The sequence below is a fragment of the Strix uralensis genome, chromosome Z, assembly GCF_047716275.1.
Source record: "Strix uralensis isolate ZFMK-TIS-50842 chromosome Z, bStrUra1, whole genome shotgun sequence".
NCBI lineage: Eukaryota > Metazoa > Chordata > Aves > Strigiformes > Strigidae > Strix > Strix uralensis.
The window spans coordinates 23,201,372-23,220,935 of record NC_134012.1 but is presented as its reverse complement, the minus strand read 5'-3'; the positions used below and the strand labels follow the sequence as shown (position 1 = coordinate 23,220,935).

Below are 19,564 nucleotides of genomic sequence, written 5' to 3'. Positions count from 1 at the left end.
GAGTCGAAGGCAGCTAAGTGGTACGCCACGACTGACATCGCTAACGCGTTTTTCTCCATTCCAATAGCACCAGAGTGCAGGCCACAGTTTGCGTTCACTTGGAGGGGTATCCAGTACACCTGGAATCGATTGCCCCAGGGGTGGAAACACAGCTCCACCATTTGCCATAGACTGGTCCATACTGCACTGGAGAAAGGTGGGGCTCCAGAACACCTGCAGTTCATTGATGATATCATTGTATGGGGGGACACAGCTGAGGAAGTCTTTGAGAAAGGAAAGAAGGTAATTGAAATCCTTCTGAAGGCTGGTTTTGCCATCAAGCGACAGAAAGTTAAGGGGCCTGGAAGGGAGATTCAGTTCCTAGGAATAAAATGGCAAGATGGGCGTCACCACATCCCAATGGAGGTGATAAACAAGATAACAGCCATGGCCCCACCAACCAGCAAAAAGGAGACTCAGTCTTTCCTGGGCGCTGTGGGGTTCTGGAGGATGCACATCCCAAACTACAGCCTGATTGTGAGCCCTCTCTACCACGTAACCCGCAAGAAGAACGAGTTTAAATGGGGCCCTGAGCAACAACAAGCCTTTGAACAAATTAAGCAGGAGATTACCCAGGCAGTGGCCCTCGGACCAGTCCGGACAGGGCAGGAGATTAAGAACGTGCTCTACACCGCAGCCGGGGAGAATGGCCCTTCCTGGAGCCTTTGGCAGAGAGCAGATGGGGAATCCCGAGGCCGACCTCTAGGCTTTTGGAGCCGGGGATACAAAGGCTCTGAAGCTAACTATACCCTGACTGAGAAGGAGATACTGGCAGTGTATGAAGGAATTCAAGCTGCCTCAGAAGTGGTCGGCACTGAGACACAGCTCCTCCTGGCACCTCGACTGCCGGTGCTGGGATGGATGTTCAAAGGAAAGGCTCCCTCCACACATCATGCAACAGATGCCACGTGGAGTAAATGGGTTGCGTTGATAACACAACGGGCTCGAATAGGGAACCGCGACCCCCCAGGATTAGTGGAAATGATCATGAACTGGCCAGAGAGCAAGGATGCTGGGATGTCACCAGAACAAGAGGTGAAACGTGCTGAGGAGGCCCCACCATATAACGAGCTGCCAGAGGAAGAGAAACAATATGCCCTGTTCACTGATGGGTCTTGTCGCATTGTGGGAAAACATCGACGATGGAAGGCTGCAGTGTGGCATCCCACACGAGAAACCACTGAAGCTGTTGAGGGACAAGGGGAATCGAGCCAGTTCGCACAGGTGAAAGCCACCCAGCTGGCTTTGGATATTGCTGAGCGAGAAAAGTGGCCGAGGCTCTATATCTACACTGACTCGTGGGTGATGGCAAGTGCCCTGTGGATGTGGTTGCAGCAATGGAAACAGAACAACTGGCAACGCAAGGGCAAACCCATCTGGGCCGCTGAAGTATGGCAGGACATTGCAGCCCGGGTGGAGAACCTCGTTGTGAAGGTGCGCCATGTGGACGCCCATATACCCAAGAGTCGAGCCACTGATGAACATCAGCATAACCAGCAGGCAGACCAAGCTGCTAAGATTGAGGTGGCTCAGGTGGACTTGGACTGGCAGCGTAAAGGTGAACTGTTCATAGCCCGGTGGGCCCATGAGACCTCGGGCCACCAAGGCAGAGATGCAACATATAGGTGGGCTCGAGATCGAGGGGTGGACCTCACCATTGACACCATCGCAGAGATCATCCACGGATGTGAGATATGTGCTACAATCAAACAAGCCAAATGGGTGAAGCCCCAGCAGAATGAAGATCGATGGATGAAATATAAATATGGAGAGGCCTGGCAGATCGACTACATCACACTGCCACAGACCCGCCGAGGCAAGCGCCACGTGCTCACAATGGTGGAAGCAACCACCGGATGGCTCGAAACTTATCCAGTGTCCCACGCCACCGCCCGAAACACCATTCTGGGCCTTGAAGAGCGAGTCCTGTGGCGACACGGCACCCCAGAAAGGATTGAGTCGGACAACGGGACTCACTTCCGAAATAACCTCATAGATGCCTGGGCAGAAGAACACGGCATCGAGTGGGTCTACCACATCCCCTACCACGCACCAGCCTCCGGGAAGATCGAGCGCTACAATGGACTGTTAAAAACTACATTGAGAGCAATGGGGGGTGGAACCTTCAAACACTGGGACACACATCTGACAAAGGCCACTTGGTTAGTGAACACAAGAGGATCTGCCAATCGAGCTGGCCCGGCTCAGTCAAAACTTCCACGTGTTGTAGACGGGGATAAAGTCCCTGTGGTGCGCATGAGGGACCTGCTGGGAAAAATGGTCTGGGTTAGTCCTGCGCCGGGCAAAGGCAAACCCATCCACGGGATTGTTTTTGCTCAAGGACCTGGGTGCACCTGGTGGGTGATGCAGAAGGACGGAGAGGTCCGATGCGTGCCACAAGGGGACTTGATTGTGGGTGAAAACACACCGTGAGTTATACTGTGCTTTTGTTAATTTTTCTTTGTCAATGCTAATTGCTAAGTGGCAGCTGGATGTGACGCACATGGTATAGAATAAAGGGGTGGATTATGTCCTGGTTTAACCAGGATAGGGTTAAGTTTCCCCAGCAGTGGGGGGGAGCTCTAGCCGGGTTATTCAGATACCATGCGGACGTCACATCCTGGCAGGTCACATTTTCCTGGCGCGGGAGCGCGGTGCACTCGTGGTTTTGTACATCGTGCTTCAAACTGCTGTATTTGGTAGCTATTTTGCTCTGTTCATTGCTATCACTATTACTGTTATTGTTGTTGTTTGTTGTGTTGCTATTGCACTGTTGTATTAAACCTTTCCTTATTTCAGTCTTGGGGCTTTGTATTTCACTCCCTTTGTGGGGGAGGGGCAGCGGCCGCGTGGTCTCAGACCCCGGCAGGGGCTAAACCACCACATTTGGTTTTTTTGCTTTTTTTACTAAGCAGGCAGTGGAAGAGGATATGCATGTTAATTTATTTTAATATGTGTTTACTTCAGTGCAGCAGAACTATATTTTCCCAATGACCCTCACTCAACTACTTTTGCAATAGGTCTAGAAAATTAAGCAGTATTTGAGAAAGGAATATATTTGAAGTTCTTAACAGGGGACAATCTCCTCTAATTAAAGCAGCACTTTGTGCCTGATGTCCACAATGTAACATTACTTTGTAAGTGTGGTAAGGTTAATGGAAAGGAAAATTTTCACTGATAACTGTAGTATCCTATGGAGCACTAGTAGGCAAGCTATCATCGAAAACTTTGAATTTTGTAAGTTATAACTGCTTATCAAGAAACTAACACCTTTTTTTACCACAATTCACCTTAAAATATTTATTCTAAGAAACAGAATATTCAGTGTTATTTTTGCAGAAACAAAATTGATATATACAGTGGGTTTCAGGTTTAAAACCTAATAGGAATACACTGAATTTCATTATCTTAAAAATAATGTGGATAAACATGGAAAAGCACATGTTCAGAAGCGGTACTTAGGCCTTTCTTAAGAGGAAGTGCTTTATGAACAGGAACTCAATAGCTAATTTTAAATTGCTGTGAAAAAGATTTCTGTTCTGTCTTCTACCACAAAACAATGACTGCAGCTTAAAAAACTTGTTTCTGAGAGACTGAAAAGTGGGTACAAAGGGGGGTTAGGACAGTGTCTCTTGTATTCATAATTCTAGGCCTAATAGTCTGGCAAGAGATGCTTGTCCTTATCTCTGGCCTTTCTTTCCATTCCAGGCTTAATACTTGTCTGGGAGGTTCTGCTTTCCTGACTTTGCATCAATTCTAACAATTTGTTCTGAAACTGTTAGTACTTCCCAAACTCACCTTTCCTCTTCCACTGTTAATTTGGACATAGTTTTTCTGCACTTGCATATATGTTCTAGCTATACTTTTGTCCTTATTTTTTGTGGCTTTGCTTTTGTATGGACACCTTCATGTAGTGCACACTCTCATTTTGAGCATATATATATATATATTTAATTTCAATCTTTTAATTATTTTCTGCAATGCTTCTATTTGCAATAAATCAAATACCATTCAATTGTAAATTAAAGGGGTAGGTCCCAAACTAGGTCTTTGTCTTGCTTTTTTCCTCCTTTGTCTTCTAGTTTGGACAGTGGATCTGTGTAATTAATTTGTAGTCACATCAACTATTTAAGGTGTATTTTTGGTCACCAAACTTGCAGAATTTGTTTGAAATACAACATGTAAAGGCGGATACCTTGAAAAGCAGTTTGCAGTTCCTATCTCAACTGACTTGTGAAAGTCCATTTGTCAAACCACAGCTTTGATTATTCACAATTTCTCTGCAGACATTGGACAAATGCCTGTTTGGGCTAGCCTTCCCTGCTGTTAGTTGAACAGTCATTCTTAAATCTTCAAGGAAATGTTATCCTTCTTCCCCATCTTTTGTAGCCTCTTTTAATTTATTTAACTGAAACAAAATTCTGAGTTCACTGTTCAGCTCTTACAAAAGAAATTAATTTTCAGAAATTTATGTGAAGTATTAAATACTAGTTTTTAGTGTGCATGAATTATTCATTGTTTCTGAATGTTGACATTTTTTCCTTCTTAGATTTTTTCTAAATTTGGATCTGTCTTGAAGATTATCATCTTCATTAAGAACAATAAATTCCAAGCTTTGCTTGAGTATGATCACCCAAGGAATGCGTATTATGCCAAAATGGTAAGTGTAGAGTATTCAGCTTGATATTTTTTTAAATGTTTTTTTTTCCTCCCAGGTAAATGGGAAACGTTAGGGATAGCTTGGTCATTAACTTTATGACTTCTCATCATTCTAACACTCTTTTTGCACATGAACAACTTTGACATCCCTCATTTGTTAAGAGGATAGCACTCTATCATCAACTGCAAACATAAATGTATAGCACACACCCCAAGACCTGTATGAGTCTATCAAAACAAAAATCAGAGCTGTCAGTAGTGATCAGTAGTGGTAACTGTAGTTGATCAAAAAGACTCTTGCCTTTCAAACGAAATGGAAAATTTTCTGTGAGGATCAATACTAAGAGTAGTGTAGTTAAATGCCCAGAGATTGGATGAATGCCAGACATTTTAGTTGTTTGAATTTTGGTAAGAATTTTACAGTAATCACTGTTTTCACCTTAAACTTCTTGATTTCAGATGAGCTGTACCCTGTTTTTTAAAATGCACATTCTCAGTAATGAAGAAAAGCTCACCTACTTTAGGTGTATTTTCTGTGGTGACTTAACCTTGGCTGGCTGCCAGACACCCACCAAGCTGCTCCCACTCCGCTTCCTCAGCAGGACAAGGGGAGAAAATAAGATGAAAAAGCTTGTGGGTCAAGATAAGGACAGGGAGATTGCTCATCAATTACTGTCACAGGCATAACAGACTCAACTTAAGGAGGATTGATTTAATTTATTGCCAATTAAAAATAGAGTATGATAGGAGTATAAAAATAGAGTAGGATAGGCCCAGCCTTGTTCCTGATATCTCTACCTCCACCCCCAGCGGCACAGGGGCAGGGGATGGGGGGTGCAGTCAGTCCATTGCTTCTTCCTCCAAGGCAGGGGTAAAGCACTCCTCTGCATTCTTCCCCCTGCTCCACTGGCATCCCTCTCACAGGAGACAGTCCTCCACAAGCTCACTCCACTGTGAGTCCTCCCCATGGGATGCATTCTTCTCGAGATGCTCCGGTGTGGGCCACCCCCACGTGTTGCAGTCCTCCCAGTGCTGAACTACAACAACGGGGGCTGCTTCTTCCCACACAGTCCTGGTTTTCTTTGGGCACAGCCGCCTGCCCTGCTGTGGGGTCCTCCACAGGCCGCAGGTGCATCTCTGCTCCTGTGGTGACCTCCATGGGTGCAGGGGGACAGCCCTGCTCCAGCACACCTCCCCCACTTCCTCCTCCTTCTTTTCACTGACCTTAGTGTTTGCATAGGTGTGCTTCTTGTAACTCTTCCTCAAAGTTCCCCCCGACACCATACTTCCCTTCTGAAATACATTATCACAGAGGCGCAGCCACCATCGCTAATTGGCTGGGCCTTGGCCAGAGGTGAGTCTGACTTTGAGCCAGGGGGAGCTTCGAGAAGCTTCTCACAGGAGCCACTGCTGTAACCCCCTCCCCTGCTACTAAAAACCGTGCCACACAAACAGGTAAATTTTTTTCATTTCTAGAAAATACTGTTAATTTCCTTAGTGAGGAATAGTTTGAAAATTAAATACTGAGAGCTGAGACCTCAAAGATTTTTGCAGAAGAGACAGCAGTGTTACAAATCATCACGTTATAATACTTGAACTGTGAAGTGAAAAATAAAGACAGAAAATAAAATACTTCATTTACTTGAAATTAAGCCTGATACACTTTGTATTTCTCTTTAACCTATGTGGTCACCTCAGTATTAGTAAATAAATAAAATCAGTTTGAAAGTTCCCATGGAAGGTATACAGAAGAAGAGATTCTGCTAAGTATTAAGTGGTATTTAGCATTCAGTTTTTTCAAAAAATTACTGAAAGACTAGAGTGAATAGAACTTTTATCCCACTTTTGGTATTGAAGGTTATTTTATTCTCAGCTTCAAAATTAAAGACACAGAATATTTATCTATTGCTACTTGCACTTTAGTCCAGTAAGTAATTCACTGTGTGTTTTAGGGATTAAGTATATATTGGAAAGTAGTAAAGGTAGTTGGGATTTGTTGTGGTTTAACCCCAGCCAGCAACTAAGCACCACACAGCTGCTCACTCACTCTTCCCCCCTCCCAGTGGAATGGGAAGGAGAATTGAAAAAAAAGTAAAACTTGTAGGTTGAGATTAGAAGGGTTTAATAACTGAATAAAATATAATAATAACAATAATGATGGTAGTGAAAAGGAATACAGTAAAACAGAGAGAGAGAAAATAAACCCCAAGAAAAGACAAGTGATGCACAATGCAATTTCTTACCACCCACTGACTGATGCCTGAGCAGCAATCCCAGCCCCCAGCCAACTCCCCCCAGTTTATATGCTGAGCATGATGTTCTGTGGTATGGAATAGCCCTTTGGCTAGTTCGGGTCAGCTGTCCTGGCCATGCTCCCTCACAGCTTCTTGTGGACCTACTTGCTGGCAGAGCATGGGAAACTGAAAAATCTTCAACTTTGGATCAGCGCTACTTAGCAACAACTAAAGCATCAGTGTGTTATCAACATTATTCTCACACTAAATCCAAAACCACAGCACTGTACCAGCTACTAGGAAGAGAATTAACTCTAGCCCAACCAAACCCAGGACAGATTATATAGCCTGTTTGTTAGAATAGCATATTTTCTTAGAGATCAGTATTAATAATAAATGATACCTTATTAAAGATATCACAGAAATTTTAATTTCAGTTCAGATTATATTAAATACTTATAACAAACCAGAACCTTTAGAGTGTTTTTTCTGCCTTCATCATGATTATTTTATGACGTATAGGCAGAAAATACTACTTCAGTGATCTTTCTGAGCATAGCTGCTCTAAAAAAGGTGGATTTTATAGAATCATTTAGGTAGGTAATGCATTCAGGTAGTTCTACAGAGTAATAAGGTCTCCCCTGAGCCTCCTTTTCTCTGGGCTGAACAACCTCAGGTCACTCAGCCACTCCTCATAAGACTTGTGCTCTAGACCCTTCACCAGCTTATATAAGGGATAGTTCTATACAATAAAAATCTTCAGATTAGTATCACTACTAGCATCTGATATTGTCTGTTGAGTGTGAGACAAGATTAGAAGCACAGCTAGAAACACAGGTTATGCTTAAAGCTATGCTTTGTCCATTGGCACAAGGCAACATCATACTTACTCATTAGTGGACTACAGTAATACTCTATACAGGATGTTTAGGTAAGGATAGTGGCAGTATAATTCTTTACTTACTGATTAAAAGGAGCACCTTAAAAACAGAAGATGAATTTCTGTTTGGATACAATTGCGTGGTGAAAATAGAGTGGTGGCTGAGAGTATGTGTTTCTTCTCTGAAAATGTAATTATTTTTCTTCAGTATCTAGATGGCCGAAGTATCTATACTGCGTGCTGCACTCTGCATATTGATTTCTCCAGGTTAGCTAGACTTACGGTAAAGTACAACAATAACAAAAGTAGAGATTTCACTCGCTTTGACCTTCCTTTTGGTGATGGCCAATTATTCCTGCAGGCTGCTGCCTTTGGTAAGAAACCTTCACTTTTAGTGATAAATACACAATAAGATCATTATGCTTTTTATGTTGCATTTATGCTCTGGTTTCATATCAGGTTCATAGAAGGGTACATTTTGTGTACATTTCTGTTTGTTAGATAAAGTTATATGGAAAGCAGGAAGTCCTCCTCAAAATAAATGAGTATCTGAAACTATAACATGAGGAATGCTCTTGGGCAAATTCAAAGTGTTGTCAAAAAGCTACATTTGTAAAATGCTGTGAAATAATATAATTGGTACAGGTAGTATAATAAATATTGTATATCAGAATGGTCAGTGGCAGTTATCCAAAATTGACACTGGTTGCCTAATGCTCCTTGAAAATAAGTGTTTTAAGGGTGTTAGCTCTTATTTGTTCATATAGGATAACTGCCTGTTGTAACAAACAAAACCATAAGAATCTTAGAAATACTACACTTATATATGTGTGTTTTGTAGTCACCTTCTAAAAGATAAAATTTCAGATATTTTATTGAATTTTAGAAGTCACTTCTATGACATAGAGGAGACAGTGTCTGCTTGAAGCCACACTGGAAAAGCCTTTTTGACATAAATAATTCAGGCATGCTCATTTAATCAATTTTGTTAATAATGTAAATCACCAAACAGACTAATCTGATGACCTGGCAGAAGTGCTCAATGCAATTTGAGTGATTTTAGCTGTTTTTCTTTCTCTCTAATGACAAACTATTAGCGATAATACAGCTAAGAACTCTCAGTTGTTGAATAGATATCTAAGTGCCATCCAGTTGGTTAGAACAGTAGCAAGGTCTGGGAAGGAATTCCCTTTTTTCCTTTAGCTTTCTGTGATAGGTCGGGGAGATACTTTTTTTGATAGTTGCAGATGCTTTTTTGGATAGTTGGCTTTGGTAGCTTAGATTAGAGCAAGAAAGTGAGTTGTACTCACTTCTTCCCTGACTGTTTTTGCTAGTCCCCTTAAAGACAGGCCTTGGATCTTTATGTAATGTACAACCATCTTTGTAATTTTTTTGAGGATTTGCCATAGAACATCATGGAAATATGATGTTATAGATCTGATACATTCTGATTAGACTTACACAATTTGAAATGTTAATGAAAGGGGAAAGAACAATTAGAGTAGCTAAGGACAAACTTGCTTGTAGGGCAGAGATAACATTTTACACGTTTTTGGAGGATAACATTTCCTCCCCCCTCTCTCTTCCAAGCTTGTTATTGCTAGTAATCCCATTTTCAGTCTGAACACTTACTGTAATAGTAAGAACAGCAGAGGTGCTCGTGTAAAGAAGAGGCTGATGTCTCTATGAAAATTTGTTTGTAGTGCAGTCACAGTGAAGCAGCTGCAAAAATATTTTTCTTAAAAAAAAAAAAATAGCTGTAGACTGGGAGAAGCATACTTCTAGACTTTCTGTTAGTGGTAAAAACATACATATGTTGCCATAGGCATATTCACAGTCCTCAGTTGCATGACATGAGGAAAAGATGGTGGGACACTTGTCAGCACTTACACTTATGTTATTAGTAGTGGATGTAGTTTTGATGGAGAATTGTAAGATAACACAGATATCTAGCAGAATGATATCTCTGGTTATTCTATAGACTTGAAATTATCTTAATAGCAAAGCTGAACTGCTCTTGAAACGTGTTTGTTTTTTTTTTTTAACTCCCTCCCCCTTTTTCTTTTGTTGTTGTTGGAAAACATACTGCACTATAAACAAGCAGATTTTGTGAATGTTTTGCATTTTAAGAGTTCCCTCACCCAGTGACCATAAGCGGAGATGCATGAATTAACTTGCTTTTGAAATCTAGCTGCTGGTCATGAAGTGAATTATTTTACACATAAAAAAAACCCAACAAAGAATTCCAGATCTTTCTGCATTAGATCTGTGTGACAGTTTTTACATGCCTGAGTTTGGTATCAGTGTGCAACATGCAGGTCTTATTTGGCAGAATAAAAGTGCTTTGTCTATTTGTTCATTAAAGTTTCCACTATCATTCTTGGATTGTGAATAAGTTATTAATACCTATATTGCCAGAACTTGTCACTATAATGCACCAGTGTGTATATTTCAAGAACACAATGACTTGCTTTGGTGATAGTTTGTGTGAAAGACACTTTGTTGCTACAGATAAGAGGAGGTGTAATGTGATGCAGTATTCATGAATATCTATGGCATCCATTTCATTTGTGTTTTTGTAATTCATAACGGATACTTCCAGTATTGCATCATCCCTGTCAATAACCATCTGTCAGTGAATGTAGCTATTTTAGTCAATGGTTGAGGTTTGAGTAGTAAAACAGATATATTGCCAGGCTTGCAGGATGTATTTGCTGACTGTGCATACCACATTTAAAAAAATCTAGTGTGCCAACATGAAAGAATCCACAACTCAAGCTTGTATCTATCTGCATCTTAGAACACAAGTTTGTTGCCCCATGTAGCACTTAACTCCACATACTAATGTGAAAATCACTGAGCTATCTTTGAGGCTCTTATGTTGATATTCCAAATCTGTGTAAGGGTTGTGATCACCAGGAGAACCACAAAAACCACTGGTTATTTATGAAGTAATACAAGCTGGGAAAGTGCATCTCCTTAAAAGCAAAATATGTATACTTCTATATCTCAATAGACAGTAAAATTCAGAACCTCAGATTCACTGTAGTTTGTATTATTTAGCCCATACTGGTTTCAGAAATATATAGGAAATAGTTGTATCTTATCATTGCAAAATGTCTTTGGGTGTATTTCTTTCCATAAAATTCCTAGAATGCATTTCTGTTGTGTGAAGAAAAACTGTTGAACATTGCACCACAGGTGTCTTAACATTAATGGATGCTAATCTATGCTGTGCTTTCCTGTTCAAACATGTCTAAATTACATTTTGCCCTGACTTCATTTTAGAGAGGGACATTAGAATATTTGCTTTCAGAAGTGGCTGAAAACTCTCTTTGTAAAACATAGAATCTTGGATTTCAATAAGAGTTTTTAACCCAAATGTTTTATAAAAGATGTAATCACGGACTGATGTCAGAATACCAACACTGGAAGCTGACTCTCCTTGCTGAAGTCTCTTCTGTTTTCTAAAGATTAAAAAATCTCTTTTAATGTGTGTGCTTTCTCTAGGGACCCAAAATATCACCTTCCCACCATATGCAGGAGCTGCTGTGTTTACCCCAGCCATGGGATATCCTCAAGGTGCTGGTAAGTTTCTATTTTCTAAAAATGTGATGTTTGCATCTGAGGCTAGTGGTCTATCTGAGTACCCCTGAGTTCAGAGCAAACTGTTTTCAAATATAGCAGTCAGAACACAATGTTCATCTGAGTCACTCTGATTCTCTTTCTCATATTATTCAGTAAAATTACTTTCTGTAATAAAAACCACATGTAGTTTATAATTTAATAAGTGCAGAAATTAAATGCCATGATAAAGATTACCTGCAAGAGAAGAAAACCTACATCTGTTTTTCTAAGAATCATAAGACTTAAGTAACTTTCAAAGCCAAAGCAGGAAGTGTCCCCTTTTCTGGCTGTAAAGTGAGAAATAACAGTCTTCTAGACTCAGTGATCTTTTTCTTTCTAGCACACGATAAACTTCTGTGGTAAATTATTTTTCTTCTTTCTTGAGCTGCCATTTATGTCCCCTTTTGGGTCTGTTGGTGCAGCTGAGTATTTCCTCACTTCTGGAGAGGAGGTGCTTCCTGCTTTACTGGTCAGCTACTAGGAATAACTAAATACCTTAAAAGCATTTTTAATTGAATATTGATGTTTTTGCCAAATGTAACCTGCTTTTGTCTTCTAAACGCAGTCATCGCATCTCCAATGTCTGGACAGATGATTATTCCTGATGTTACTGGTGTTTTAGGAACTTCTGTTTTACTAGTCAGCAACCTCAACCCTGAAGTAAGTTTGATTGGTGGAAGGGCTACAAGTATCAATTAGTCCCAGCTGCCAGAATCCTCCTTGCAAATTGACATTAGCTGAAGATATAAAAAACAGGACTGATCTATTCTTGTCTGAGATAGTTTGTGATATTGTTGAAAATCTTCCTAACACAATTTGCTTCAGGAATACGGTGTTAGCAGGGTAGCTGGTAATTGGAGAAGAACCTATGATCAGATATGAGATATTCGAAGAGGTAAACATCATCTTACTGGTATCTCTGTTAATATGACTCCTCTGTGTGCTACTTTATCATTACAGAAGCCAAAGTATTTTTCATTTGTTACAAAACAAAGAGAAACAGTAGGGAAGACAAAAGGAGATAAAAGCATGCCAAATCAAGTATCTTTCAAAACATTGATAGGATCTTTCTAGTTAGAGGAAGATCTAGTGAAAGATCTAGACAGGATCTAGTCTAGTTAGAGGAAGAACATAGGTGCACTTTGCTATTGACATCACTGTAAATTAATTTTTAAAAGTTAATAAATGCACATGTTCATTGTCCATAGTACCACACAGATTTTTTTCATATGTTGGTAGTTAAATTGCCAAGGACAACTTGGATAGTTATTTTTTATTGTGGAAATTATATAGACAGTTCTGTAAGCTTACTCATGTTACTCAAATATTACACATTGATCTATGCTTAATTAAAAGCAATGTACATCTGTTAAAAAAAAAAACACCAAAAATCAAGCTTTACCAAGGCCCTGACTTAAAAGACAATTCTACTTGACTGTTGATAAGCAGTCCTGTTACAGCACTGTAAAATTCTTGTTTGTTTTACTCACTAGATTCAATTAACCATAAAACTGATAAAATTAGGAGTTATTGGCAAAATGGAAGATATCTTCATACTACTGCAGTTTAAAAAATCTGTTGATCAATTCCTTTAATTTTTAAGTAATTGCTGTGATTCTGTTTTTGAACTAATAGTTGAATTCCCCAGTAAGCATCAAAAGAAACAGCTGCAGATTAGGACTGTAAGACAAGTCAATTTTTTGATTTGTCAGTATGTCTTATCCGTTAATTTCTGATGATTGCTGTGGAGGTGCTTTCTGCATCTGATTATTCAAGATGATTCTCTGAGTCTTAAAAGAGTGTGTGTTTTAAGAATAATCATATGAAGGATAGGACAAAGCTGGTTTAGGACATTGCTGCTTTACTTAATACTAGTTATATCAAAGAAGTTGACATGTAGAACTTTGTGCTGCAATGCATGATTCAGCATAAATGTGTTAAATAATGCTCAAGTTCTTAAAGGTAAAATATAAGAACGTACAACAACATTAATTGTTGGAAATATAAATTGTTGTAAATTCATTTCTTGGTGACTTTGTAACACTTGTTCTTCAGCAGTGGTTGTCTGAGCCCTGTCACTTCTTTTTCTGTGTATGGAAAATCTGGCTGCCTTATTTCAATTTGTATTTCCCCCCTGTCCCCTAGAAACATGTTTAGTAGCAATACTGAAGTCTCGTTTGGTTAAGAAATTTCATTAAATAAACTCTGTACTGAATTAAAATATTTTGGCCAGAAGGATAAACTCTAGAAGCATTTAAAAATTACATTTATAGTAATTGTTCCTTATTATTAAATGCTGACAATAAAAGGCTATGGGCTTACACTTAGACTGCAGTATCTTCTGTTTTTAAATAATTTAGATATGTTTGGTAAACATTTCAAAAGTGAGTTGTGAAGGAATAGGGCTAGAGAGTGTGAGTAGTGCTTCTGATACCCAGGTATTTTTAGTACTCATTACTAGCAAAAACTTTGCCTCAGCTGTGTAAAATATCATAGAATCATAGAATGGTTTGGGTTGAAAGGGACCTTAAAGATCATCTAGTTCCAACTCCCCTGCCATGGGCAGGGACACCTTCCACTAGACCAGGTTGCTCAAAGCCCTGTACAACCTGTCTTGAACACTGCCAGGGAGGGGGCAGCCAGAGCCAGAGCCCCTCTGGGCAACCTGTGCCAGTGTCTCACCACCCTCACAGTGAAGAATTTCTTCCTTATATCTAATCTAAATCTACCCTCTTTCAGTTTAAAACTGTTACCCCTCATCCTGACAAAGAGTCCATCCCCATCTTTCCTGTAGCCCCCTTTAAGTACTGGAAGGCTGCTATAAGGTCTCCCCGGAGCCTTCTCTTCTCCACGCTGAACAACCCCAACTCTCTCAGCCTGTCCTCACAGGGGAGGTGCTGCAGCCCCCTGAGCATCTTTGTGGCCTCCTCTGGACCTGCTCCAACAGGTCCATGTTGTCCTTATGTTGGGGTCCTAGAGCTGGACACAACACTGCAGGTGGGGGGTCACACGAGAGTGAAGTAGAGGGGCAGAATCCCCTCCCTCGACCTGCTGGCCACAGTTCTCTTGATGCAGCCCAGGACATGGTTGGCTTTCTGGACTGTGAGCACACATTGCTGGCTCATAGTCAGTTTTCCATCCACTAGAACCCCCAAGTCTTTCTCTGCAGGGCTGCTCTCAATCCACTCCTCGCCCAGCCTGTGTTTGTGCTTGGGATTGGCCTGACACAGGTGCAGGACTTGCACTTGGCCTTATGGAACTTCATGAGGTTTGCATGGACATGGCCCTCAAGCCTGTCAAGTTCCTTCTGGATGACATCCCTTCTCTCCAGCGTGCTGACCGCACCACACAGCTTGGTGTCGTTGGCAAACTTGCTGAGGGTGCACTCAATCCCACTGTCCATGTCACTGATAAATATGTTAAACATCACTGGTCCTAACACCGACCCCTGAGGAACAGCACTCGTCACTGCTCTCCACTTGGACATTGAGCCATCGACCTCAACTCTTTGAGTGTGACCGTCCAGCCAATTCCTTATCCACTGGCTGCATTAGATTGTAAATTATGTTCTTTGGTGCTTGTGGACCTTGGTACACAAAGATTTAATTAAAAATCACTGAAGAAAAATTATTTCTTTTGATATGTAGCTTTCTGTTCACAGCTTCTAATGAAACACAGTTTAAATATCAGTTTTTATATGTTTCATATGTAAACAACTAAATGATATGTGTATAACTTTATCATGTCATGGTCACAGAGACAGGGACAATTGAAGACAAAGCAAACACATTTTGATTCTACTGGTTTTAGTCTTGTAGGTGTTGTCTGATGTTTAAAAAATACAAATGAGTTCTTGAAATCTCTTTCTAGTTCAGCAAATTTCTTTCATTTTTCATGGAATGATCTGTTAGCTTGGAAAGAACAAGTTCAAATAATTAAGCCACTTAAAATATTAATAACTTCTTCATCATGACAGACTGAGTCTTGACTGATGAAAATGCATGAGGTAAAGTGTTAGCTTGTTTAAATATTTTATACGTGGATAGCAAATATATATTAACAAGAATGCTATACACTGTAGTTGTTGCAGGGAATGGCTTTTGAAGAGACAGATTCATGTATTAGTGTGCATTATCTCTTCCATTCTTTTTGTTTACCATGCACTTATACAATAGGTGTCTTCATTCATGTGGCTTTAAGAATAACATACTCATTTTATCATTTAAACAGGCCATCACACCATATGGACTTTTCATCCTGTTTGGTAAGATATGTCAAATACACCTTGAGAAACTACAGGGTTAGCATTCTTTTTATTTGTCTGACACATGCTGGTTAATGCAAGATCTGTTGTTCTGTCCTTGTCCACAAAACGCCAGGAGAATGTACTGGTTTTAAAATGACAATACCTTGAGTCACTAGTTGTAGGCCACAGGTATCAAAAAGTCAAAATGGCTATGATGATAGAAGAATTTCAGTGTGTGGTCCAATTTATTTACTACAAAGAATGGGAAAGCAAAGTTAGATGGAAAAACAAAAACTGCATCAGAGAAAATGTAATACAGAACTGTCACGTATATTAGTTGCAGACAACAATGTTTCTTGGCATAGTAATATTTTAATATGCCTCTGTTTAGAGGACTTTAGCATTGTTGCACTATTTAAAAGTTGAACATAAACATGCAGTTTTATGACTAAGATCATGGGATTTTCCCCCCATTTCTGAGCTTCAGAAAACAATACACAAACTTTAACGCTCTCCTGCATACTAGTATTCTAACCAATCTGTTTAATGAGGTGATTATTCTTTGTAACACTAATGTTAGTCAAAAGAAACAGACTTGCCCTTGTGCTGTTTGTAATAATGCTCTGGACAAATTTCTTTTCTGGATTTCCCAGGACTGTATGGTGATGTGCATCGTGTGAAGATCATGTATAGGAACAAAGAAAGCGCTTTGGTTCAGATGGCAGATGCAGTCCAGGCTCTATTAGGTACTGATTTTTAAGGCAGTTATGCTTCAAACTAGCATGAGTGTAATATAGATGAAGAATTTGCCATGTGTCAGTGACAAGCATAAACAAATTAAATCCATCATTGTGATGCTTTACTACATACAAATTTTTCCTTGTATGTGTTGATAATGATCTGTTTGCTTTCATGTAAACAAATTATTCTCCTATAGTGGTTTAAAAAAAAATCCTGTGAATCTCAGTCTAGTAAACATTAGAATTAAATCGTCATATCGTTTTCCTGTAGTTTATTCTATATCTAGCTATTTAAGAATAATCAACTGCTCTTTATCAAAATGCTGTTTTGTACTTTTGTTATATTTAGACTGGAGAATATATTACATCCTTATATTTGTTTTAAATATAGTGATATGACATACACCACCTGGTAGGTGTGGAAGTTGCACTTTAAATTTAGAATGTGAAATCTGACATTATATAGAAGACAATATTAGTTATCAAAGAATCCTTTCTTTCTTCCCCTTCATTCATTCCTATTCATTTCTACTGGTAAGCTATCAACTACTTGAATGGACAGGTGATTTATGGAAGGGCCATCTTTGTTACTTTTTCAAAACACACAATGGTTGAACTTCTTCGTAAGGGACAAGAAGACCATGGTCTGACAAAGGACTATAGCAATAGTCCTTTACATCGCTTTAAGCAGCCGGGCTCTAGGAACTTCCTAAATATCTGTCCTCCATCAGCCACCCTGCATCTCTCCAACCTCCTGTGAGTATCTACATGTGTGGTGATCTTGGAAAGATGTTTTTCACATTATGTTCTTAAGTTATAAAGTCTGACATAAGCTTTAAATTTCCTTGGCCTTTTAGTTTCCTGAGAATTTGGGTCATTCTGCTGAGTTATTAACAAAAAGTGAATCCTTTATTGTTAGCAGAGAGAATTGACTGAATATTCCTCTTTATGAGTGTTACCACAGTTTATATTTTCTTGAGAAAATGCTTTTGGTTTTCACATATTAAGTCCTGTGTTATAAATTTTTGCAAACATTAAAGAGATGGTTTTTGAGATAATGTACTGGACTTACATCAAATTCATCATTGGCATCATTATTTAATGTAGATACAGTTTTTAATCATTCCAACACTTTTTAAAGAACAGTTTCGAAAGAATTCAGACCTTTTCCATAGAGAAAGTTGTTTTAAAAAAATATATTAAGAAATGTGTTCTTTAAAACTGAAACAATCTTTTTTCCTATCTAGAATGTTGTCAGCAATGTGTGGAGTGAAAGCCAAACATAAGTTTTTACAGGCTTCTTTTGTTTGGCAGCTGTGCAGGCAGGGAAAAGGGAAAACCATGGAATCTTGTCCAAATAGGAAAAAAAAATTAAGATACTTAAAATGGCTTTTTGAGGAAGAAAAAAAAACTTACCAACTTGAAAATATGCGAAGCACACTTGCAGTAATTACAGGATGAATGGTATTTCTGAAGGTACTGGTTAAGATCTTAAGTGATTTTTATGCAATCTGAATTGAACTGAGGGAGAAATGTGGGAGGATGAAAAGCAGTAAAGTATATCTGAAATATTTTTGTGGCACACTGTGATGCTAAATCTTTGTGTCAAAGCCAAAATGTTTGGGTTAAAATGTTGACACAGCTTGAGTTGGTGGAGATAGTTTTTGGTGTTCAAATTTAATTTAGAAGCCAGAATTGGCTTGAATTGACACTATTTGCAATTGATACTATTTGACACAATTGGCAGAATTGATACTATTACAGAAATCTGTACTCTTTTACAAGTTGAGGGGGTTTTGTTTTGTTTTGTTTTTTAAATAGGCCTTCTGTTAATGCTGATGAACTGAAGAAACTTTTTGCAGAGACAGGATATACTGTGAAAGCCTTCAAATTCTTTCCGTAAGTTCTCTTGTAAAAATGCTGACCAAGCTCCCATTCTGGAAGATGGCTAATTGTTTTTTTGGGGAATTCCATGTGTGTATAAGTATAAACAAAATTCCATATAGGCAAAAACTAGTTATGACAATTTTAATGATAATTCTAATCTTAAAATTTTAATGGGATACTATGTTAGCATAATTAAATGAAAAATATTGAGCCGTTTGACAAATTCCACATGTGCTCAAAGTAAGATAAGTTTAAGGAAAGTAAATACTTTAAAAAGAAATACAAACTATGGATATGTAAAGTATCATGTAAAAGATGACAATGAATCTGCTCTAGCATTCATTAAAATTGCTTGGCAGCACTATCTTAGCATGATCATACCTTCTAGGGTAATGCTATATATATGGACAATACAAGTGCTTCTTAAATGTCTTCAGGTCTTATTTCGACCCTATTTTTGAAGCGCAGTGTAATGGAAGAATGGTGTGGCTGTAGGCCATTGGTCTGCAAAATTCATATTGTTTTGTTATCTCCTCATTTTAGCAGGTGCATAACTAGTTCTGATTCTTTTGCTGTACAAGTGCTCAGTATGTGTGATGTGGCTTAAAAAATACTTGTGTCACTTTTCTATGTTGGCTAGTGCAATGAAAATTTGGTTAGGGTTAATAATGGTTTTTATTGTACTTCAGGAATGATTGCAGGATGGCTCTTATCCAGCTGGACTCTGTGGAAGAAGGAATTCATGCTCTCATGGAGCTTCACAATCATGACCTGGGAGAAAACCATAGCCTCTGGATTTCCTTCTCAAAATTTAGAATCTGACTTGTCTGTGAATTTTCCTTTAAAGAATGCATCACGGTTTTAGTAAAATCTTCAAATAGAGACTGAAACAGCTGTGACCGGCTTTGTCTATTAAAAGAAAAACTTCATTCATACACAAAGAATTAAGTAATTATCTTTTCTGACTTTAGGTGCCAGTATGTGATCAAAGTTTAATATTCATCCATAAAAAGATTATTTGAGAAATTGCTTTAGTAACAATATATATCATCAAATTTCCTACTTAAAATTCTATTTTGAGAACATCGTTTTGGCTTTTGTTCAAAATCAGCCTTACAAAACATTTTACAAAGAGTATTTATTATAAAATGGTAAATCTACTCTACACAGATTAAACACTAATTTGAATGTGAAATAGTGCTTGAGTTTCTTGAAGAAAAGCAAGCATTGACTGTGTCCTCTAAATAGTATT

General features: G+C 38.9%; 1 protein-coding gene across 1 annotated transcript in view; it reads left to right on the top strand.

Moving 5' to 3' along the window:
* Positions 1-19,134, top strand: part of PTBP3 (polypyrimidine tract binding protein 3) — a 33,873-nt gene extending 14,739 nt beyond the window's left edge. The window contains exons 5-13 of the mRNA XM_074855522.1: positions 4,589-4,699; positions 8,021-8,186; positions 11,323-11,400; positions 12,005-12,099; positions 15,670-15,703; positions 16,339-16,431; positions 16,965-17,181; positions 18,247-18,324; positions 19,002-19,134. Of these exons, the coding sequence (XP_074711623.1) occupies positions 4,589-4,699; positions 8,021-8,186; positions 11,323-11,400; positions 12,005-12,099; positions 15,670-15,703; positions 16,339-16,431; positions 16,965-17,181; positions 18,247-18,324; positions 19,002-19,134 (1,005 nt within the window). The remainder of the gene's footprint in view (positions 1-4,588; positions 4,700-8,020; positions 8,187-11,322; positions 11,401-12,004; positions 12,100-15,669; positions 15,704-16,338; positions 16,432-16,964; positions 17,182-18,246; positions 18,325-19,001) is intronic.
* Positions 19,135-19,564: the final 430 nt, after the last annotated feature.